Below are 24,727 nucleotides of genomic sequence, written 5' to 3'. Positions count from 1 at the left end.
CTCAGGGCACTGGTACCTGGTACTGCTGTCTAAGGACTGAGCTGGATTCCTATCCTCTGCTCTGCTTGTCTCGATGCATCCTGACATCATAGGGGTCCACTAAGGAGGCTCCCTCTGTGGCAGCTCAGCTGCTCTCAGCTGCAGCTCCTAGCAGCTGATTTTTATTAAAGCTGATCTCAAGGCACTAAAAAACCAAGGGCAGGGCAGAAAGCTTTCCTCCTAGTTTAGCAAAACTGTCAAATTAAAAATAAGTAAGTAGGAATAGTAGAATTTCATGCATTTTAAAAATGCCCAAGTGAGAGAGACCTTGTGTTATCTGTTTCCCCTGAGAACTCAGAAAGGACTTAACATATAAACTAATCATGTTTAGAACTGGCTGCTGCTGCTGCTATTAAAAAACTATTTTTATAAGTCCTCAGAAAAAGAATTCAAAATGAAATCAAAGCCAGAGAAGCACAGATTGAGATTCAGGGAAGCTGCAGCTGGGAGCTTTAAAAAAAAAAACAAAAACAAAAAAACACACATTTAACATCCATTCCCAGACTGTAGACCTAGGATGATCCCTTCTTCAGTGTGTGATCATTTTTAAGAGACTTCAGTCTCAAGTCAAACAGCATTGCTGACTAATTTTTAACTAGAAGGTTTTATATTCTCATTACCTGCCATGTGATGCAATATGTTCCTATAAAAAGGATTCTGAAAGAAAGTTAGTTTCCTGAGAATGGAGAAATAGAGCTGTTGTTAAACAGCACAGCTGAGACACCACAGAGGTTTTATGATAAGGACACCTTCCAGCTGCCACTCTGCTAAAAGTACAAAAATGCACTAGCACAGCTGGGACAGTGGCAGTCACCCAGAGCTGGGACACAAGTACAGGAGTATGCTGGGAAATACCAACTGCCCCTACCATTTGCAAAGCAAATGTTTGTCTAGGCACTTAAACCCAAAACCAGGAGCCTGATTTCACACAAGAATTGAAAACACTTGTTTTACTGTTTCTAAGTTAATGCTGTCCAAAGTAAATAAAGCCACATTTTCATATAAACATCATATCCTCCTCAGACAGAAAGATCCCTTTGATTTTGCCTTACTATCTGTGCAATAATAGAGGGATAGTTCACATCAGTAAGACTTCTGTTTTATGGAAGATTTCTCAAAAGAAAAATCCTTTGCCTCTATCACTGCAGGTTATTAAAAAGCACTCAACAGTGCCGAGTCAATTTTTGAGTCTTTGATTCTTCCACTTATTCTTTACAAGAGGGGACTCTGCAGTAACAGTAAAAATAACACTCTTCCAGTTGCCCGCTATAAAGTCTTCCTTCAATTATCTTCTGAATGTAGCTACTTAAACCAAAAAATGTTCATCTCCATCTCCCAGTAAAGAAATGGAGATGTGTCCTAGGTTTGACTGCCTAAGAACCACTCTTCGGCATTGATCCGGTCCTTTTAGGGACTCTTACGACTGCTCGTATGAAAGCACAGATTTGAGAGAAACCCTGACTGATGATAATAGCGAGGGCTAAGAAACAGAGTTGAATGCAGCCGTTCTGTGGGTACGGCACACGGGTGGTGAGAGGAGAAGGAAGCAGCAGCACAGCTCTTCAGACACCAGGGGTGCTAAGAAAAGGTGGTGGTCCAGCCCCAGTGAGCCCACTCTTGCTCCTTGAACTCCATGCCTGCTATGGGAGAAGCAGGTAAACTCCATGTACCTGCACCTTCCCTTGACTGAACTGCTAAACCAGACAGCATGAGAAAGGCTCTGTAGCAACTGCCCTTGCCCCGAGATCTCTGCCCCTAACCTGCTGAAGTTGCTCCACCTGTTCCCTGCTAACCCTCCCACTCTCTGGCCTGAATGCTTTTTGCAGCCATTGAAATATGTTTAGCCAGTGCCAGAGACAACAGTACGGTGATTCTAGCTGAAGGTGCTACTGAGGTACATGTATTACGTGTACGCACTAGATCGGCCTTGTTTCATTGCATTAAAAAAAAACAAATACACTACAAAGCCTGGCTATGGAAGCCACAGTCTTAAATCAGAGTTCAAAACTACAACTCCTCATAGAAGGGCTCCACCTCTGGACACATTTTGTAGTCTTTTTTTCTTTAAAAAAAAACAAATTCACACTGATTTTCTTCGCTGATTTTTGAAAGAGAAGATGCTTACTGTCAGAGCTGCAGTCACAGCAACTGTCTCCAACTACAGACTGGGGGCCTCACTGAGCAGCCTATACTCAAAAAGCTGCTAGATTTTTTAGTCTCTCCTGGGTTCTCCTACAGTCTCTTACCTTTTAACAGTGATCACCAGAGTTGTTTAGGATTCTAAAGAATATTCTTTATTTTTTTACCCCATGGAAAGCTTGTATTTATATACCTAAATATTTCACCTCAGTAGCTACCACCTATGATCCCAGCCAACTGAGTATGACAATTTTTCAGGACTTGGCTATCACTTGGCCCAGCTTTTAAAATGTTGGATGAAAAACCTTTGATGAGCATATGTTTTTAGAGACCTCACTGAGAGCAAACATCTGTGGCTGTGATTAAGCAAAATCAAGATTGACATAGCAGGTCTAATCTTCCTGTGATTTAGAAATAGAGGGAAAAATACAGAAGACAACACGATTAGCTTTAGATAGTTAAATGCAATAGTACTTCCATGGGTTAATAAGGATGGAATTGGCATTTCATGCTACAGCTGCAGCGATACACTTCTAAGGACTCACAGACCACTTCTTTTTTCCTGTGTCCCTTCAAGAATTAAAAGGACAAAAATGGGAATAAATAGCTCTGCTTGTTATTTTGCTGAACTACAGGACCACTAAATATTTATAAGACATGATGAAATCCTGTTATTAAGCTAATATTTTCCCTCTTGAATAGATTTCTCCAGTGGCTGTCAAACATCTTCACATTAACTGTTGCCAAGTGCAAGCTTAACAGCACATCTATAGCTGGGAAAGCAGGATGAAAATTGGCCACATGATATTGAGTAAACAAACAGTCCCTTTGCCTCCAAAAAAATACTTTCCACTATACCAATCAGGGCAGAGGATAATTCAGAATCACTAAGTTGTCTGTTTTCCACGCTAACTACAAAGTCTCGGACCTTGAGAACTTGGCTTGCCTATTCCTGCTGCTCATGCAAGATTTCCAAGGCCTCCAATATGTTCATCATCAGCATAGGTCTGTCAAAATGAATTCATGCCTCTTTGGCAGCCATAATCCACACTGGCATTACAATGGGACTCTTGCAGATAGCTGAGGGTGGGCACATCAAAGATTTTTGGTTGTTTCAATCTGACAGATATAGGGAAAATAGCCCCAAAAATTCAGACTACTTTTAAATAATAGAGGTTTAAAAACTGTTCTACTACAGCTGTATGAGACAAATCTGATCTTGTATTAAACTAGTTACGAGCATCTCCCTCTTTGAGGAGGTGACAAACCTTGAAGGTCGAGGGTCATGTGTGTGACTTTATCTAAATACTTTACAGATTCTCTGACAGTAGAATGGGGGAAATGGCCAGGAGAAGGTAACAGGGGCAGGAACAAGGAAGAAAACAGGAAAGTTTACAGCTGAGAAGCACTCAGAAGCAGGGACGTCTAGAAGGGACTTTACCTCCCACTCTCAGATGCCTACCTGTTTCTGTGTGTCACTGTGACTCTTTCCTGCTGTAAGGTCCCTGTGGAGAGGCTCAAAGACGGCAGCACCTTCCCGAAGAGGTCCACCTGCTCTGGATCTGTGGGCTTGTAGCTCCTCCCCTCAGAACTGCCCATCTCCTGACTTCAACCTAGCCTTAGCTGCATCCTCACAGCTGCAACCCCTGCCCAAACAGCTCCCCAGCATCATCCCCAGTTTTAGGCAATGTCCTCAGTTTTCAAATAAACAGATAGACTCAAGAGGGAGATGGGGAAGGAGGGGTGAAGCAGGATATCTAGAAGACAAATGCACTCACCCACACCCCTTTAACCTAAAGCCTTGCTAACCTTCCCTTGCTCTCTTCCAGTAAGAGTTGAGCATTCCTTTGTCATCCCTTTTCCAGTGAGTCCTGGGTCAAATGGGCTCTCAAGACCTTCAGAGACTGACAAGAAATAGAAAAGAATTTCTGTATCTATTTCAGGAAGTGGCTTATTTCCTAGACTGATCTTTCACATTAGTTCAGTATAATCAAACATTGTTAAGTCAGGCAGAAAGGGAAAAGTACTTACTGCAAGGTGCAAATAAAGATATGGGCATGACCAAGCAACTACAGGGGAAGGACACTGTATTCCTCAATACTACCTGCCAAAAAGTGCAGCGCAGCCTGGAACACCTTCCCAAATATTTCTGATAAAACACTATTTTAACTTCTTTGCTAACCTCTGCAGGGCTTAACCTCTCTCCTCTGGAGGAGGCTCAAGACGCATTCAAGCTTCCCTGAATAAGGAGAAGACAGTACCACCTCAACTGCTCTTTATTTCACAGATGTTAGAGCCATCTACTGGTTCTTTACAGTTTCTCGAGAGGCCTCTGGGCTGAAGAGAGGACAGGAAGGCAGTCTACAGAACTCTTCCAGAGACAAAAAGCACCTGACCCTTCTTGGTGAAATATCCAAGATGACAGGTTTGAGCTTGTCCCATCTCCCCAAGCATGACATAATGGCAGAGAGAACAGTGCCTCACTGCTGCAGAGCCAGGACTGGTTAGAGAAAGCCTTACGTTAATGAGCGCAGCAGCTACAACATTAAAAATCAAGCCCTTCTAGCACTGGTGGCATGTTGCGAATGGATGGCCTCTCACCTTCTGAAACAGTAAGTTTGTGCCCAGCTAAGCTCTTGTCCTGCGATCATGGCAATCATCTCTTATACCTGGAGAACTGAAAGGGGCTCTGAAACAACACCATCACCCACAGCCTCTGAAGCATTCCTTGTACCACATGAACCATAAGCAGATTTGGGGCATGAGAATTTTACCTACATTTTCAGTATGGCAATATACAGCACTACTGTGTGTTGCTCAGTACTTTCACACTGAGTGTCCTTGATGACTATAATAAATGCTAGAAACATTATACAAGTAATTGCAGCTTAATCATTAAGAATCTTAAAATTGGATTGCATGGATTCACCATTTTATTTTACATTTATCTTAAATAACATACAAGTCTGTCAAAAGCAACAGATTCCAAAACAAAGCTGTGCAACACTCAGAGAGGGCATGCTGTTGCACTACTGCTGCCTCAAGGACATTCTCACTCCTAAAACTGACCCAACAGCTTATACCATTGCCTCTACAACCTGTATTTTTCTTCCCAGCTATATCACACCACAGGAGGAACCCACAGCCTTAACACCCAAGGGTGCTTCACATGAAGCCCAGCAGCAGTAGCTAATCAGAGATGGCAGTAGTAGAAGTCTTACAGCTCTTCCTCTGTTCATCAGTTTTCTTCCCCATTAGCATGTTTTTGTTTGGTTGGTTGGTTTTTTTGGTGGTAGGAAAAGGGTTTTGCTGCAGCATTTTGCTTGTTTTGTTGCTTATCCACAGAAATTTCTGAGGTCTATACTTAGGTCAGGGTTTGAAGCACTCGCTTCCTGTATTCACTTCAGGAATATTATGTGAATCTCATAGAAGATTCAGGTTCAACATCCCAATTTTAGAGGCTTCAGAACACCCAAGGCATGACCAACTGGTCAATCTGCATTCACCCCCTCTATCTCCCCCAGAATTCATACACAGACACTTCTCAGTTACATGCCCCCAGTTGGGAACTATCAAGACATTTGTATCAGCTGTGACTCAGAATTTACTCCTATGACAATGGTGCTTAGGGATTTCAGCTGATGTCAGAGACGCACAGACAACTTGACAATGATGGGCTTCCATTTGGGATTTCCAAGGGTTAAAGCTGCAGCCTTTTTAATTCAGCTAGTCCTATGTCTGGTGTTGCCTCAATACCAGAATCTTGGGACAGATAAGTAATTAAGCTCTCAGTGCTGACAGAGCAGAGGCAGAGTTCCTGATACCATAGTAAGCTGCATCTTATTTTCAGATGAAACCTCAAGACTCCATGCATGAATTGTATGAAGTGCCAGAAAGCATACTGATTTTGCTCGACAAACATGACCACCATTAGAATCTTATATAATTAGCACAAGGTTATGTTCTCTTAATTAAGCGATTCCAGCAGCATTTAATCAATGGTACAGGGAGAGTTTCAGAAGCAGAAATGGCAGCTTGGCACCCAACTGTGGTTGGCTTTTGCTGGCTAAATTTCTAGCCACTAAACAACTCCTCTGAAGTCTGCTTCCCTTATCCATCCTGATGTACTATAATAGAGATATCTGCAGTGTTTGGGCAGGAACTGTCAGATGGAAAATTTAAGAACTTGGCAAAAATAAGTCTCACTGTTTAATAATCTGTGGGAATTGCATTTTAATTTTGAAGATGTGTCAGTCATTGGAAATGAAACAGACAACAAACTTCATGCATATTCCTCATGAAAATATCACATAAAATACAGGATATCTTTCCATTAAGATGATTTATTTAAAGTACAGGGAACTTCTATCCCTAGAGACTCATTTAGCTGCATTAGTGCCTAACTAGCAACTTAGAGGAACCTTACCACACCTACTGTACCCTCCTCTAGGAAATACAAAGCAGGGAGTCTGTTTTGGCTGCAGAAACCAAATTCAAGAGCATGATGTATACAACATTATCTCGGGCAAGCTGGAGTTCTCATGAGACAACATGTTTCTACATCAAGCATACTATCATTGGCATTAGTGAACTTTCCCTATCAATTGCAGTAGTTAACAAGTTGCATCCATGCTTTAGACCTAAACTATTGATTAACACTATAACAAGGTTACATGCTATAAGTTTAGTTGTGAGGCTTTTAATTGTTTTAAGACTGATTTACTGAAAAATGCAGTCTGCCCCCACATCACTTTGATGTGCTATCAAAAAGGTAACCCAAACAAATTGTGAGGCTTCCTTTGCTCAGAAAACACACAGAAAGGATTAAATTCAGTTAGACGCTTGGCAAAGGTCATCTTTTTCAAGTCAGTGTCACAGGGATCTCTGATACAGGAGAGCTTTGCAGCTATGTGGAGGTGGGGCTGAAATGTTCATGGGGAGAACACAGCACACTTTGTGAATCCAAACCAGCTCCCTCCACCACCACCCCAGGCAGAAGTCCCTTTGAGCATCACAACTTGCTTAGGAACAGTGATGCACCTGACCACTGCCTCTGAGCAGCATCCTGGACCTTCATTCGGGGACAGAACAACTAGAACCTGAACATCACATGGCAGAATTAACTTCAAAGCTACTCAGACATCTTTCATATCTGGACACACCATGTAACAAAAATAGGTTAGAGTGCTTATTGTGCAGCTTCCATATTCAATGAACCAGAGGTTAATTCTCTCATAACACATTTCAAAGTAAGAGCAGCGTACAAACCAGGAAGAGAAATGCGCTGTTTCCAGCCGACGCAGTCTAAGCCTGTTGGAGTGCTCTGGGAAAATGGATGCAGCTTAAGTGGCAGAATGTCAAAGGCAACAGCAGAAGTAACGGATGGACTCGTTCCAGCCTGCAACAAGAGACGGAAAACAAGGACAAGACATTGAGCTTAGATACTCCATAGTACAAAATATAGCATCCATTTTGGAACACCTGTTTCTAACTCTGATGCTTGCTGATGCAAGCAACTAGTACATTAGTAAACATCTGCACACATGGATGATTATGGCTAGAGAGCTTAGAAAGCATAGCGAGAAGGCAAGGAAAGCTGCAAGGGGATAAGAACTGTAGGATAACAGAGCACTGATTCAGGTACTACCTCACTCTAAACGCATACCTACTTTCACAGAAAGTTACTCTCCTTATGAGGCATACAGTGCGGGGGGGAGGGGGGGAAGGGGGAGCAAACCACTACCGCAACTCATCTTGTCAGCTACAGAACTAATTAAAATTTGTTTCCTACAACTTATGTCTCTTGGTTGCTCTTCTGGTATTTAAGAAATAAAGCTTTTCCCTTCAGAGATTTATTGATAAGTCTCCAGCTATATAATATTCAGCCAATACCACATTCTTTCCCTCAGTTAATGACACATACAGGACGTCTCTCCTCTTTACCTGGCTAATCGGTTTCATGAAACTTAGAGAACTCTATGAAACATTGAAACCTTTATACCATTGCCAGATCTCATTGAATTAACAGTCTGTGCTGGCTAAAGGGGGAAAAGCATGGGTACATGCATATACACAGAGCACGACCTTATCAGACAATAAGCAAGACAGCTTGTAATCAAAGACACTGAAACTTGAATGCTTGACACGTAATGCAGATTTGCTTTTATTCCTTTTTTTTTTTTCCCCTTCTCACCCTCTCCCCCAACTCCATCCCTCCTATGTCTGGCATCCACATAAAACATCTGTGACTGGGAGACGAACTGCAAGGCAGCAGGTCAGTAAGCACTGGTCCCATAGGCATAGACACTCTTCACCTCTATCACTACTGCCCCCTCCTCTTACTACTGTGATACTGCATTATGTCTCCATGTTTCACTGAAGCAAGAGTTTGGGATAATGAGGTCCAGTTGTTTATCTGGGATTCTTCCCTCTCCTTAGCAGCCCATACTGTGTCCTAAAGTCTGCCTCACACTACTACTCTAAGTATCCAGCCCTCCTGTTAAAGCCTTCTTTTTAGAAGACGGTTATCAGCCAAAACTTCCTTCCAAAAGGAAACAGCAAACTAAGCGCATTGAACAGCCACACACTGTCCAAGCAGCTGAGGATGCTGTTGCTCTGTGCCTAATTTGCTATATTCTTCCTGGATTGACTTTCCTGAAACAAGGAGAACACCACCAGTATTTTGGCACAGATCACCATTTCCAGAGTGACAGCAGGAATCCTGTTCAAGTTAACCTGAGCAGTGCCTGTTTATTTAGAAAATCCCAACAGAGCCCAGGTGGCAGAATATGCTCTTCCAGAGACAAGATCAAGCACACCAGGCAACATACTGAACTACAGTTGTGAAAACCTAGACTTTACAGATGGTGTTACTTGCATGAGAGGTGATAGAAGGCATTATTATTACATTTAAGACTAGGAAGCAGGATGTTGCCTCAGGGCCATTACAATAAAAACTGCAAGCTCCATTTTTATTACTGCCCAGAACAACAAAAGAGGAGGTTTCAAGTACAGTCATTATTTGACTTTTATACTAGGGGAGCCAGAACTGTACAATCCCAAGAAGGGAAAGGAAGCACTTTCAGAGATCTTAATAGTATGTGGGCAGGGTTTCTCCCTCCCAACAAGGGAAGGGAGAGGAAAGGAGGGAGGAGAGTGCAATAAAGACCCTCTCTTTTGCATTTTCTTCCATGACTTCAAGAGGATTATTTCTATGCTCATATACACAGAGTACTCCCCACTGAAGAGTTCAGTCCTTGGGAGAGGCATTTACCTCTGTTGTGTGTCTATGGGTTGTTAGGTGCACAACAGAGGGAAATTTATCTTATGCAATCCCCCCTCCAAAGTGCTCTCATTACTCTCTTGAAATGCCTTTGATGATGGGGCTCATAACCATCCTACCACACTGCAAAACTTATTTTTCTCTTATTTTCGATGAGGTAGAATCAGGTGTCCACAAGAAGTATCCAGGACAATAAGTTAAAGATCTATTTTTCACTGCTTTTTATTTCTCATTCATAACAGAAGATAGAGCTTTTTCTGTACCAGCCCCCTCTGGATATATTCCCCTGACGTGCCTTTTAGAAATCCCTCTGATTTGGCAGTGCAGAAACTGTGCTCTGACAAATGCACACAGACACCATGTCTGTGCCTCTATCACCGTGCAGCGCACAGGTATCAAGCTTAACAGTCGGGTTTTAACTTTTTGTTGAAACAGGAAAGCGGGATAGAAGCAGACAGGCAGCTAGAAGATAACACTAAAATAATTCTTCCAAAACTAATTCCCAAAACAGAGCCTACAACCATTATAGCATTATATGTATCAGAGGTCTGGGGCACTCTGCTCTAGCTGGGGAATTTAGACTGCATAAAAGCCAACCAACAACAAAAAAACCCCTAAAAGCACCCCAGCACCACATTGTGAGACCCTCCACGATGTTAAGGGCAGAACCTATGGCCAAGCAAAAACTGATTCACTCACGGTCACGTGAGTTTCTCTTATTCCACTTCAGGGGATGCAACGTTCAAAGGCTTGTCATGACCAGTTAAACGTTAACACTCTAAGGTACAAGATCAGAAGATGCTCAGCTTGTTACTGGTAGCATTTCATTATAAGGGACAGTTGGGTCAAGCTTTGAGTTTGACTCTAGGGATTTACACAGACTGCTCCCATTTAAAGCAAATCAGCAGCTTACTGGACTTGAGCAAAACAAAAGTCAATATTTAGTGTTGTTTAAGACTGACATTTCAGTGGCTATTCTTTAGTTTAAAAGTAGTTTCTTGACTGTTTATGTCCATCTTCCTCTGAATCCCAACTGCCAGGCTTCAAAGTGGTCTGATATACTGATATTACTGATAGTCTGATTAAAAAAATGATACTCATTTGCATACATTAATCTAAATGATAGAATAACAGCTGAAATGAGCACTGAAGGCCAGGGATTTGTTTTCTATCTCTCCCTAGTCTGCCCTATTTAGCTGCTTCCACAATATTACAGTATTACATCACCTTGTATGCTGACCTGATCTTGACTTAACACAATATGACTTATCATAACTGAAGCCACACATCCCAAGGCAGCCATGTGTCAGAAAACATCAGACTTGCCATTTTAGATTGCCAAAGCCCCCTACAGTTGCCTAGTTTCAGTCACTAAACCACAACAGACAATAAATGCCTTACAAAGCTGCTTTTGTGATAACTTACTTCTCTTTATAAAAAGGGACTTGGGCGTCCTTCTAAAATTGCCCCCAACACTGCAGCTTGTGACAGCACTCCCACCACATCTGGGGTACGAATGAAGAAAACCATTGTATTAATTTCAAATATAGCCTAAGCCAGCACTATTACAGTAATAGAGCGTTACAAAGATGGAATAAACCACAATGGGAAAGGGAAACAACATGATGACTATTATAACTGAACAATAAAGACTAAGGAACGCAGTTACATGGACATATAGGAAATAGGCCTTGAACCCCAACCATTCTCTCAGTAAAACTTAGCATTATACTCTCTTGGCCTGCACACAAAGATAAAAACTTACTTAATGTACTCAGCTCAAAAAAACAGGCAACCAGAAGTAGTAAAAGGCAAATCTACCTGCACACTGCCAAATACCTCCCACTCACCTCACCTACACAGAAGCTAATGCACCAGAAAGGTAACTCAAACCCAGGCCCCCACAGGTGCGTGATGTTAAGTGAGAGCACCTCACGGGAGCTGGGCAGCTGCTACCCATTACACAGCTGATCACAGTTTAAAGGTAAGTCAGTATCTTAAAATAAGGTTGGGAATGTTTTAAGGAGAAGCTGCTTTCTGGTGGCATCAAAAAGTGCAGTCTATCAACAAAACAGATAGCATTTAAGCTACTGAGGTAACTGGTTGCTCCTCCTAGAAGCACTAATGGTCTCAGGGCTGGCCAACATACCCTGGAGCATAGGCTAGATTTCCACCACTATCCACATTCGTCAAGCGATTTTAAGAAATATTTTTAGTACGCTTTACTTAAGCTCAGTGATAAATAGAAGCCAGTATGCTAGGGACACAATTCTCTAGCTCGTTTCTGAACAAGGCAGCAAAATAACACAACTTTTTTCTTTCTTTTTTTCTTTCTTTCTTCCTTTTTTTTTTTTTTTTTTTTTTTGTTAACATTAGCATACACTTCGTGCCTCAGGAGGGTTATTCGTTGTCTTGGACACACAGGTAATAGTGGGCCTGAGCATCCTCACCGAACTGAGGACAGACAACACATGACAGAATCATGACCAACGTTCATCCAATCCTCAGCTGGCTACATTTTGAAGAGGCAAAGAAATACAGAACAGTGCAGACTTTAGCCCTTCCTCTTGAGGAAGACAGTTCTTCAGAAACCCTTTTCCTGGAATTGGCCTTTCTGTCCCGGGTGTTCATCGGCTTTTGAGGGGAGTCGCTCGCAGGCAGACAGTTATGAGGCAGCAGACTCTGCCCACGAGCCCCAGCAGACAAGTTTAGCTTTGCCTGGTAGCAGACAAGTTTAGCTTTGCTGGGTGAATGGTTTCTGCCTCGCCATCAGCAAAACTATTTATGTGCCTAAGCTCAAGCATGTGCTAAAGTGCTGGCAGGATCAGGGCCTCAGCTTTCTCAGACATTGTCGTTTTAATGCAAGAGCAACCACAAACAGGCAAGAAGCCCAGAAGAGAGAAAGGGAAACAAATGAAGAGAACAGATTGAAAGCCCTGAAGAAAAGTCTTAATTGAAAATCTACTACTTGATTTCAAACTTGCTCAAAAGCTTCTTCACATTATTAGCAGAAGTTGCACAGAGTTTTCCCACTACTTCGTATCCTTTTCCCCCAGAAGTTTGGTTTTTTGTTTGTAAGAGCTAAATTTGGCTCCTGGATGCAGATTCACGGCTCTCCCCGAAGGAAGCAGACCTTAACTCTGGATCCCATAGTAGTGGATGCCATCAGTGTGAGCCCCAGCAGCTACAGTTTGTCACAAGCAATCATAATCCTGATCTTAAAATCTCCCATGGTGTAGAGCAGATTACTAACAGTTAAAATTCCAATGGCAACGTTCTCCTAAGCACTTCATAAAGGAATTGCTAGAAGTCTTTCCTCAGTAAGAAGAACAGAGCTGGCCTCAGATATAAGGAAAATTTAATTTAGAGGTCACTTTTCAAAGTGATACAGCAATGCTACAGGCACTGAATGAGATTTCATCAGTTTAATTTATACTGATATAAGACAACTTTGATTTGCTCCGTGTCCTCCCTTTCAGCCTTCAGAGCAATCTGATGTAATCTCACATCCTATTGATCAGCATGGCATAGGGCAGGAACTGCTCACTTGCAGTGACGAAAACAACCGCCACCTTTCAAGGTAACACATATATGGGCGAGTTAAGTGTTATAGAATCAATCTCCACAGACTACCAGGCCCAAAGAGAAGCAGAGAGAACTGGTACAAGACACAGTGCAAGAAGAGGGATACGACGACAGCAGAAAAGAGCAGCCGGAACAGTGAAAGAAAGACAGTGCCAGAGGAGGAGGAGGATGGTAGTTTCTTACTTTTAACTGGTCTTCTGGGAGGTGCTGCAATTGAATTCCTCCCTCTGGCTGTATGTCCTTCTCTAGCTTCCTTTTTTGGTTCCTCTCCATCCAAACATCATCGAAGCTGAAGCACTTATAGAGGGGTTTAGGTCTCTTCCTTTTCCTCTCTGGAATCTCCTTGGGTTTTTCATCCGGAGCAAGGAAGGAAAGCCTCTGGGCTTTGCTATCAAAGGTTGAGAGAGGGCGTGGGGATGGTGAAACCTGGGGGGGCCTCCTTTTGTGATGGGGAACCCATTTCTCACTTGGCCTCTTTTCAGGTGGTGTTTGACACTGCTGTTTACACTCCTGTATTACAAGCAATAGGTGAAAACACAAGGTTTGTTGATTGGAAATTTTGTTTGCTTTAAATCAGGGTGAAAAGGGGATGGCACAGCTCAGTTGTCTAGTCTCAGAACTGTTCAGAAGAAAAAAAGCATTCCCATGAAGGCTGGAAGGTTGAAGACAGCCTGTCCTACCCTCCTGAGGCTTAGGGATACTCCATCCTGAAGTAGTAGCTCTGCTATGCTTCGAGACAGTGTAATATACATTCCCTCTGCACAGGACCATGCCCTTTTCACCCGCATTCTAGATGACATATTACAATAACATTACAACTGGGATTTAGGTCACTCTGTCTGTGCAGCATTGTTTACAAAGATAGAGTGTGTCTCTGAAAAGGGAATAATGCCCAGTCTTGTTGGTCTGTGTTTTCCCCACTGTACTTCACCTATAGAAAGTGAAAATGCTTCTTAGATGCCTGGAGGTCTGATATATTAAACCCAGTGCTCTGCACTTCACTCTCATTTTCTTTTAATGTGTATAGCTGCGCAAAATAAATCTTTTATACTAGAAAAAATTCAAACCAAGCATGCCCCAAGGAATCGAAATACTAATCCAGGTAGCATCAGTGTTAAAGTCAGTAAATTTTAAGGTGTGAGATAACTGTATCAAGGAATGAATGATCTCAGGAATGTCTTTTTGGGCCAAGAAAATTTTTGTCCTGACATCTGAGTCCCTCCAGTCTCACAATTCATTTGAAGAACCCAGACACAATGATCCTTAAACTGTTACAGGCATTTCCTATTTACTCTGAATTAACCAGCAGTCATGTCCTAGATCAGTTCTTTTTTGCCACTGGCCAATCTAAAACCCTGCTCACATGCCATGCCCCACGTGGAAAGGAGAGTGTATCCTGCTGGCATTCTATGCCTAACCCCACCGTATCAGGGAAGAGCAAGGAGGCAAAGCTACACAGACTTCAAATAAAGGATATATTAGGACAGTTTGCTCTTGCCTGCTGGATAACACAATTGCCTAAGTAAAACTGTGTCACAAACAATTAGATTAATTATATTAACAAGGCCCATGCAATGCAAAACCCTGCCACACTGGCAAACTGGTAATTGTGTAGAACTGTTCCATATTGCTGCTATCAGCACGAAATCTCTGTCCTGGCTGTAAGCTGGAGAACGTTAACCACTAGGAGATGAGAGAGGGGCTGTTCTGTATTTCACCGTGCTGAGAAGTATTACTGGTGCGGTAATATCAGAGGTGTCAGGGATGAGTCCTAGCTGGGCGCACATGCTCTCTGTGTTCCCCCGCACAGAAGTATGGCCTGCGGTACCCTTTGAGGGCATTAGCTAATGTGACTCACCAAACTGTGGGGATGCAGTAAAGGGTAGGACCTTTTCAGTCCTGCTCATGCACAGAGCCACATGCACCCAAATTTACAGTTTCCAAACTGAAGGGGAAGAAGGGACATCCATACGTGGGCAAAGCTTCACAGAGAAATCGGGCTGCTGCGCGGGGAAGCGATCGTTCTGCTGCTGCTCGCTGCTGTGGGCAGGTTGCTGTGTGAGGCTCCCCGGTGTGGCAGCCAGATGTGAGCGCTTGCGTACTGAAGTCTTGTGCAGCCACTGACTAAAATCTCAACTAACCCCAGTGAACTGAGCACGACGCTGCTGTTCTGTAAACAATCCTGGGTCTGTGGAGCAGGGGTCCAGATCAAATAAGCGTGCATACTGCCTGGGTGTATTGCTGTGTCTCCTCCTCGCAGCACATAAGACAAACCAGTCAGTGCTGAAGTGTATGAAAGATTCCGTTAAATCTCAGTAAAAGGTCAAGCCCTTTCCATCATTTAGAGAATGAAGAAAGACTCTAAGGTCAAACTCAGTGCAGTGTAAGGTACTGGGAAGAGAAATTGGTAAACTAAGTATTTACTTAAGGTGAAATTCAGATACTGTTTGTTAACTGTATATTGGGCTTGCTTCAAGAAGATCTTTGTTGTGAAGAAGGGCAATTCGGGAAAGATTCCCACTGGACCATTATGAGGGCACAGAAGATTTTGTTTCTTAGACTGGAATAAAAATGGGCCCTTTTTTGAAGATACTTTATCCCTTTTCTTCTTTCCTAATCACTTTCCCATCTCTGCCCATCTTTCTTATGAGGCAGTCTGTTGAGTGAAGGCTCTCTGAAGGCTCATTGATTTCTATGCCTGGTGTTCATGGTAGGACATAGGCCAACCCTGAGTCTCAAAGACTCATCAGGAAGCAAATGTGAAGCACTGTGAAGCAAAATCTCCTGGATTTTCTGACCTCCAGAATATCTGGCTGGGGGCTTGGGGAACATATGCATATCTCCCCAGTAGAGTGCATGCAGGGATCTGAGCTCAAAGAACTCCACAGTTATGCATTTTTTTAGCATGCCATCAAGTCATCCCCTGTAACAATGTGGAACATAAAATAATTTTTCTTTTAATCCACCATTAAGCTTAATTTTATGACCTTTTGGGTTAGCACTATACATAAGGAAGGTCATCCTTGTGTTTAGATAATAGTTAAACCTATGTTGGAAAGATTTAAGACTGCAAACATACTTTGCTCAGTGCCTCTGCTGTATTTTCAGAAGTACCTGATAAAAATGGCTTTACTCATCAAAAGCCACTGGCTACAGAATTAGGTACAGTTCTACTTCATTTCACAACGTCAAATAAATCTACCTTGGGAATAAACAAAAGCCTTATCTGCCTTAATAGATTAGATGTTGTGTCCTGAAAGCTGGGACAGTTACATTAATTTCTAGGCTCTAGCTGCATTTAACCAATTTCTGGTATCATATTTTGAAGCCCCCAGAAGAATCAGTAAAATTCAACCATTTTCATGGGACTTACATACCATCTAAATTTTTCATCATTTTCCTTAAAGTACTTAATTTAACTATCAATTTAAATAATTATTTCTTTGCTCCTAATGGTTGCATTCTAAGATGTGAATTTGTCTATTCAAGGCTTTACACATGCCTCTTCTCTCCATTCTTTTCTAGATACTTTTTTGAGTACCTAGGTATTTGGGTATTTACAGGTCAGTGATTTTATTCATCCTCTGAGAGGCTTCATCTGTTGAAAATGTGTTAAGAGTACCTTGTTTAATCCAAGTGTCTTGCACTTTCCTAGGTTGGTGTAACACTGCAGGTCTCGATTGCAATGTGGTGTTCAGTAATAAAGTTTGTACATTAAATTGATGCCCATGAAAACAAAAGAATCACTCAAGTAACTCAGGGGACAAAAAGCAATAAGGCAAATTCTCTTCCTCCCTTCACCCATAGCTATTCCAGTGCTACAACCCTCACTTCTGATGTTGCCACCCACGTGCTTCTTCAGAGTCCACACAGCATTAGCTTTTTTTTTTTTTTTTTTTTTTAAAAAAGCCTTTCATTGGAAATATGTGAGGAGAGGTTAAGGGAGCTTGGCTTGTTCAAGCTGATGAAGAGGAACTAAAAGCAATGTAACAGCAGTCTACAACAATTGGAAGAGTATTTACATAGATGATGGATCCAAAATCTTCTTAGTAGTGCAAGGCAATATAAAAAGGTACAATTGTCAGAAACTGCAGTTTGGATAATTCTGGTTGGGCATTACAAAAAAAAGTTTCCTCAGGAACAGCTTGTCCAGAGAGAGGGTAGGCTCTCCATCCTTGGATGCTTTCAAGACTTCATTAGACAAGCCATGGCTTTGTCTATGCAGCGTTGCCACTAGTCCTGCCTGAAGAAGGAAATTGGACTAGATGACCTCCTGAGGTCCTTTCCAACCAACACTTCTTTGTTTCTATAGAAAACATCAAATAAGGAAGGAGTAAGGGTAGGCTAAGACCATTTTGGGGTGGGTATCTTAAGCCTGGGAAAGCATTTCTAACCAGCAAAAGCTGTGCAAAGGTCCATTTGAGTTTAACACAACCAGCCTTTAGCTGCAGAATTGATCAAGAAATTCTAGATTCATGAGCTTTCTGAAGTGTCTGTTTGGGGTAGCGCACCAGATAGAAAATCTTACATCCTCTCTCAACTGCCACTTTTGAAAATCTGTTCAACAAAACTGTCTTGCCTGTTTCTTAATGTCAAAACTCATCAGCAATATTGAAAAGGTAGCATGAGAAGCCTCAGTTCACTGAGGCCAATCTCAGTCACTCTCTGGTGATTTGCACTTGGCCTACTAACAACTTGGGAAATCCTCTCTGGGATAAAAGAGCCACCTGATAGAGGAAGTCTCTGTTTTTAATGGCCTAAATCAATTGAGAAGTCTTTACTGAATATATACTCTGTGAAATCCAGTCAATCATAAGTAAACTAATTGGTTACCAAGATTAGAGTACACTACAACATCAAAAGAAAACCCAGAGAGAGTCTATGGATTTTTTTTTTCCTTTTTTTTTTTTTTTTTTTTTTTTTTTTTTTTTTTTGTAGCAGGAAAAGTGTGACAGGACTGTAGTGGCAATCAATAGACAGCTGTGGTAACTGTAAAATGCTTGTGTATTTTGAAAGATAGCTGCTCACTGTCTAAAAAAAAGGATTTTACTTCTAAAAAGTGGCTGCTAGCGATGGGAACCGATCTTGCTTTTCGTTCTCAGAAACTTACTTACTACAAAGTCATGAGGCTCAGTTCTGCCTTGTTTTAGAGGTGTGAGATCCAGCTAAAGGCTCAGCCTTAAGAAATAGCAGTGCCGTCTGTGCAGTCTGTCTGAAGCATATTATGCATTAGCACTAGTGCATCCTATCTTAGACAAAGAGGCACCTTTATGCACCAATCTAATCAGTATGTTCAGTCATCTTTTAACAGAGTTTCACTGGAATTCCTTAACCACATTAAGAGAAAAGACTCTGCAAACCACCAACCGATCATTCACAGACATTAACTCACCTCATCTCTGAGTATGTCACTAACGGAAGAGGCTGTGTTTAAGCTGATCTGGGACTGACTGCTTATCCCACTGTCATCCTTCTGGTATTCATTGTCCAACGAGTGTACAGAAAGTAAAAGACTACCTCTGGGTTTCAGTGTCTTTGGTCTCTCAGGCGCTTCCAAACTGCTGTCAATTGCAGCACTGTTCCCAAGAGAGATCATTGAAGTGGCACATATTCTTCCAGGATAACGAAAGCTCTTGCACTGAGAAGTGGACCGTGGGCTCTGTGGTTTAGGACTCATGGGCCTACATGGCATATCTTTACCTTCATAACTTGAGAGCTGTGGACATGATGGACTTGACTGATTAAAAGGCAACTGCAAGTCACTGGGACTAAATGGAGATTTCATCCAATATTCCTCTAGAGAAGCATTTAAGTTGTTGCCCAGGGCCTCCTTTTGTTCATCACAGTCTGAACTCTGTGAGTATTTCATGCCCAAGTCATGGGACTGCATTCGTTTCCTCCACATATCTGTTGGTGAAGGAATCAACATATGATTGACTCCATCAACAGGCTCCACAGACGGGTCAGAAGAGTTGGCATCTGTCAAGGAGTCATCAGCTGTTCCTGCTTTCAAAAACGCTTGTCCACTGGAGGTATCCTGTCTCTCTACCGATGTTCTCATCACATGGTCCCTACTTGTGTTAAGACTCTCCGGTGTGGGTGATAAGCTTGCCAAGACAGGCCTTTTTAGTCCATCTGCCTCCTTGCTTTTTAGAAAAGCTTTCCAGGTGCTCTGGCGGAGTTTCACTTTCTCCCTTTCATATTTCAGCAATACTCTTGAGCTTTGCTCAGTGTTTTCTTTTTCTGGAGATTTGGATTCAAATAAGTTTGAAAGGGATTTGTGTGCCAAGGCCAGCCTTGTCCTGAACTTCTTGCCCTCAGGCTTTTTGCTTCTTTTGTTTTCATTTTCAAGGAAGGATTTTCGAATTCGTGGGTATTCCAAAGGTTCACTGTCATTGTTTACAGATGAAGCTGAAATGTGTCCATCTGCATATTTGACAGTGGCCAGTGTGGGAGAAGTAGAATTTGTATCTATATCTTCCATCAGTATCCGACCAGAGCCAGAAGCCTTCCTCAGGCTCATTCTGTTGAATAGTCCTGCAGGTCTCTCATAGAATAAATCATCATCATCAGAATATTCAGAGGCATAGCTTTCCTTCCTGTGGTAACCAAACCCAGATGAAAAGCTTTTAAAAGATTGTAAACTTTCAGTGTCTTCATCCTCTCTCCCAGCATCCAGTTCTTCTGTTTTTGCCTTGCTACCAAAGAAACTGCTGCTTCCTTGATTTTCTGCTGTGGTAAGCTTTGTTTTCCTGAAAGATGTCATTTTTGAGAAAACTGAAAACCTGGGAGATTTCCCAGTATTCCCATTCTTCGTTAGTTTTTGCACGGCTTTATGGAGACTGCTGTTACTTCCCAGGGTGTGGTAGGGGCTCTCATCCATCTCCTCACTGTTAGTGCTGCAGGTACTTATATTATCTAGGCCTAGCCTGCAGGCGTTATGGGTCTCCCTTTTCACAGAATAGTTAAAAACATCAGACACATCCAGATTCAGTGCACTGTCTTTGCTAGAGCTGGCTGTGTCTTCCATAGAACACGCCTCTTTTTTTTCTCTAGTAGAACAATCTTCACAAATATTTATTTGTTCCTTTGAACCATTACAGCCTTTGGTTCCTTGCTTGCCTGTTTCTTGTTTGGAGGTGATGCTGGGCCCTTGGAAGTCATCATCAGCACCATTTCCCTGACACAGATTGCTTACACTATCCTTCTCCAGTGTTAATGCAAGGGTTATATATTTGTCTTCATCTCTACCTTGATATTCTTTGAATTCCTCTTCCTTAGTCACCTGGCCATCCCTTGTTTCAGCCCACGACTTTTTCAACTGCTCTGTTTCTAACTCAAAATCTATTCTTGTTCCGTGAAGCCCCACCTCAGAAGTTGTAATGGCAGTTCTGCTATGTGATTTCAAGCGTGCTTCATCACATTTATCTGCTCGGTCTTCTGTAACAAGTATATCACTGCCCAAGGGTACAGTAACTCTCCTAGATTCCACCTTTCCACTTGTTACTGTGGAATTACAACAGCTGAAGTCTAAAGATGAAATCAGATCTGTTTTCTCTAATTGCTGTTGTGAAACTTCTGATTTTTCTTCAGCTGTATCCCAAGCAGGGAGTACCTCTGCACTGCTAGGAAAGGGGTGGATGGGCAGAATTTCTTCTTCACAGCTATAGCATTCACTCAGAACTCTTTCTGGATTGTCATGAGCTTTGCTGACAATATGAGGAGACACCAAATCCTTGCTCACTAGGTCTCTCAGTGTTCCAGTTACTGTTTCAGTAGAAAGGTCATCATTCAGTGTCTTGGACTGTAATCCTTTCTGCTCTACAGATATTATAATCAAGGCAGGCTTTAACTCTGGAATATTCGTTAAATGTCTTCCCTGGTGTATATAATCTGATCTGGGAGTCATTTCAAGAGCAAAGACACTGTCTTCATCCCTTCCTTGAAAAGCAAGATGTTCATTTGTTACTGGCTCAGAGTGACTATTTAAGGCACCAGTTTTGCAACTCGTACTTTGTTGCATTGAATCTTTGTGCTCTGCCCTAGTGTTACTGCCACCTGGTTGCAATGTAGTTTCCACGACTTTCCAATCAAAGCCAACATTAGAAGGATCCTCTAACCCTCTTTTCCCTACCATGACTTCTATACCTGACAAAATAGAATCAAGGCTATCGTCCTCCAAAGTGTTCTGCTGTGTTCTACCAGTGGAAACATAGTTCACAGAACAATCCCAACCTGTATTTTCTACAACATCAGGAAAATCTACAAGGTAGGCTGCTGGGTTCTCAGTGTCACCAATGTCAGATTCAACATTAATATCACAAGGGAATCTGTGTGTTTCCAGATACCTCTCTGATTCATATTGACCTTTTTTTATTAGTTCTTCCACATGTATTATCACTGGCTCACAAGCCATGGCAGATGAAGTCTCTTTTTCTTTTGGATTACACTCACAAGCATCTATCTGTGCTGAAGATAAGCTATCATCACATGTACCTGCTGCTTCTGGGCTAAGGTCACATGTGTCTGATTTAGACTGCAAATTAAAATAAACATATTGGTGAGAACCTGCTGGTTGAGAAAATCGACCCTCATTTAAGTCTATGCTGGTATTAAGGGATCTATTTATGTTAGATTTGCCATCTACTTTTACTGCTTTTTCAGGGCTGACAGCTACCCTTCCTAAGTTCTTCCAAGTGTATTCAAAATCCAGCTCTTGAAGATGTATTCTGGAACATGACCATCTAAATTTGTCTGTCAGATGACAACAGTTCCCCAGGTACTCTCTCTTGCCTTGAGCACTTATATTTTCAGGTACACTATGCCATGTTTTACTTTCTGCAATCTCTGACCTTGTGAGTGGTGGCTGAGATTTTGATTTGAGGTGGCTCTGGTAAAAGAATGAATCTGTTGTCAGCGTGGCCTCAGTACTTTCTTGTTTTATCCTTTTACCCGTGATTTCCTCACTGTTAACTGAATTCCCCTTATTGTATTTTATATTGGACATAGCATCTAGTTCATAGTTATAGTCAGATGCCTCAGTGTATCTTTTATGGTAAGTTCCATTTGTTTCAAAATGAATATTAGGCAAACTACAGCTTGGTGCTGCATCTGACTGGAAAGAAAGTTTCTGTACCTTAGGAAAAATCAAACAACTTTCTGAGTTTGCTTTGAAACAAGAAATACTTAATACTGCAGGCTGTTTCTTTTGTCTTGTAATAGCATCTTCAGCAGGTATTGAGTTGGTATAGGATTGCACTTTACTGCTTTTAAACTCTGCTTTCATTTGCAGTCCTTCTGCTACCAACTTTCTGTCTGTCTTTGATACAATGCCCTGTTCATTCACTTGGTTCTCCGTGTTAGAAATACCACTAGTTAATGTTTGCTCTTCATCTCCCACTTTTTCACATTCTGACTTCGCCATTTGTATGCAAAATTCATTTTTCCTTGGTGCTACTTTTATTTTGGAAGACACTTCTAACTCCACCCACTGGCTAAATTCTGGTTGTTTTGAGTACCTAAACTCATAAAGTGTTGTTTCTGCCTTTGCTTTAGGAAGAGTACAGCATAGATCTTTTTTTTCAGCAGAAATGCAGTTTGAATCCAAGCAAGTTTCCCCAGTTACATCACTGGCAACAGATTCTGTGTCTGATGCACTCTCATAAGGCTCAGTTTTTACATCTGACAAAGAATCACTCTGATGTGATAGGGTCTCAAAATAATCTTCATCTGTTTCTTGGTTGGATCCACGTAACTCCAGCTCTGTTGCGCTTGGGATGGAAGAGCTTAGATCATCTTCCAACTCTCCTTCACTGACATAGTTTTCAGCCGGCTCTGGGGTCTATGAACAAAAAGAAAAGAATTAGTTAACTATGAACATGCTGCATGATAGTAGGGATTATTAGAAAAATGACTTAAAACACAGTGCATTTATGATACACTGATGACTTTGGAAGTTACTTGCCATTTTAGTTATTGATGTCTTCCTACTTCTATTTCTTCATTTTTGTTTCTAAATGCTTCTTAACTAAAGCTTTTTGATTTTTATTTTTATTTATGCAGAAGCTGAAATATGACTTTTGGGCACATTTTTCAAAGTGCAGTCCCAAGCTACGTTTCACATTCAGGTAAGTCAGAAGGAAATTGTTCTTTGTCAGTAGATTTAAAAATTCTCATGAATCCGTCTTCAAATCCAGACAGGAGGTTTACACTATAAACCAGAGACATAATTGTTACTGTTCAAATTATAAAAAAGCAGTACAAATACCTGCAGAACTGTTCTGCACTTAGATAACTGGAGAGTATTCACATTACAGCCTGAAGCAAAGGTAAAAGAAATTTTTTATTGTATTTTAGAGAAGGTTTATATCAGGAGCACTACACATCCTAACTATCAGAGCACATGCACATCAGTGGCTGAGAGGAGAAAGATCAAAACCATACATTTAATACTAGAAAATGTCTTTGTACCAAATAGCTACATTCAGAGAGTCTGAGTCTTTTTCTCTTTAACCATCAGAATGAAGTCTGGATATTTCTCAAGTCAAAAGTAGAAAATGAAATCACAGCAAGTCTTGCTGAGGTAAAAACAGTACTTGCTCTCTGTTGGCTTCAAGTACGGCTACAGTCAGAAATTCTACAAATGTAACTAATACAGATATTTAGCTGACTACAACGTCAGTCTATTAACATCTAGAATTAAGGGCTATATGAATGGTAGCCTTTTAACTGTAATGCAGGACACCTATCTCACCAGGTTTTGATAAGGCCATCACCTGAATGATCAGCACATTTCAAAATGTGAAAACTGAGGTAATAAGTAGTGAAACACATTTCTAAAAACCCACAACTGAACAGCAGCAGTCAAATTAGAACACAAGAACCCTTGGCCTTAATCATGTGTCATATCCATCAGAGAGTTCTGTCACAGAGGAGTCCGTCCTTCTACTGGAAGTCAAATTTCAAATCACAACAAAGCATATATCACAGAGCTTCTAATTCCAGACCCCAAAACATAGAAGGTAAATTGGAAGAGGGAAGGCACTAGGAAAACAAGGTTATTTCCACAGGGAAGCTGTGGTAAACCAAGGAAATAGAGGAGGATGAATAGATTTGCAGCAAATAAAATGTTGGAGAGAGAAGGGAGATCTGTCTCAATTCTGAAAGTATTTCCTAAGAACATTTTTACCATTCTCTCCTGTACTTATCCAATGTTCAACACTTGAGACATCTCTGAGGGGGCTAAGAATACAAAGATTGGTATTTTCTCTTGACAAAAGAATGAAAATAAAAACTGAATGGGGGAGGGAGGTTCAATGCTTCAAATCAAGCCCAGAAATCACTTTCACACAGTTAAGCCCAACCAAATTGCAATGTAACTGCAACACAAGTCATGTAGCCAGCAGAAAAACATGTCCTTTACTGTATGCAATCAGTGATACATGTAATTGAGCTCTTCAGTAATGTCAAATCCCACTATCACCAGAACAGAAATGACCAGCATTAAGGCAGTGGAGACTAGCATTTCACAAAATGATCGCACGGCGTGAACTAGGTAGCAGTTGGCTTACACAGCAATGAGCAGAGGAGCAGCTCTTCAGCAGTAACAGCACTGCCTCTTCAACTGTGTTCCAAACACAAATTTATGGATGGCAATAAACTAAGACAAAAACTGCTCAGGCA

At 41.6% G+C, this 24,727-nt stretch overlaps 1 protein-coding gene across 4 annotated transcripts in view; it reads right to left on the bottom strand.

The window, feature by feature from the left end:
• Positions 1-22,836, bottom strand: part of ARHGEF4 (Rho guanine nucleotide exchange factor 4) — a 135,380-nt gene extending 112,544 nt beyond the window's left edge. For 3 of the 4 annotated variants that reach the window (XM_062582346.1, XM_062582349.1, XM_062582348.1), the window contains exons 1-3: positions 18,438-22,836; positions 13,229-13,555; positions 7,447-7,576 (exon numbers count right to left, since the gene is read on the bottom strand). In XM_062582346.1, the coding sequence (XP_062438330.1) occupies positions 7,447-7,576; positions 13,229-13,555; positions 18,438-22,469 (4,489 nt within the window). In that variant the 5' untranslated portion in view covers positions 22,470-22,836. The remainder of the gene's footprint in view (positions 1-7,446; positions 7,577-13,228; positions 13,556-18,437) is intronic. The other variant, XM_062582345.1, reaches the window with a different exon arrangement.
• Positions 22,837-24,727: the final 1,891 nt, after the last annotated feature.

This window comes from Rhea pennata, chromosome 9 (genome assembly GCF_028389875.1).
Source record: "Rhea pennata isolate bPtePen1 chromosome 9, bPtePen1.pri, whole genome shotgun sequence".
Taxonomy (NCBI): domain Eukaryota; kingdom Metazoa; phylum Chordata; class Aves; order Rheiformes; family Rheidae; genus Rhea; species Rhea pennata.
Note: the sequence above shows the minus strand (reverse complement) of the source record. Positions and strands in the feature narration are given on the sequence as shown.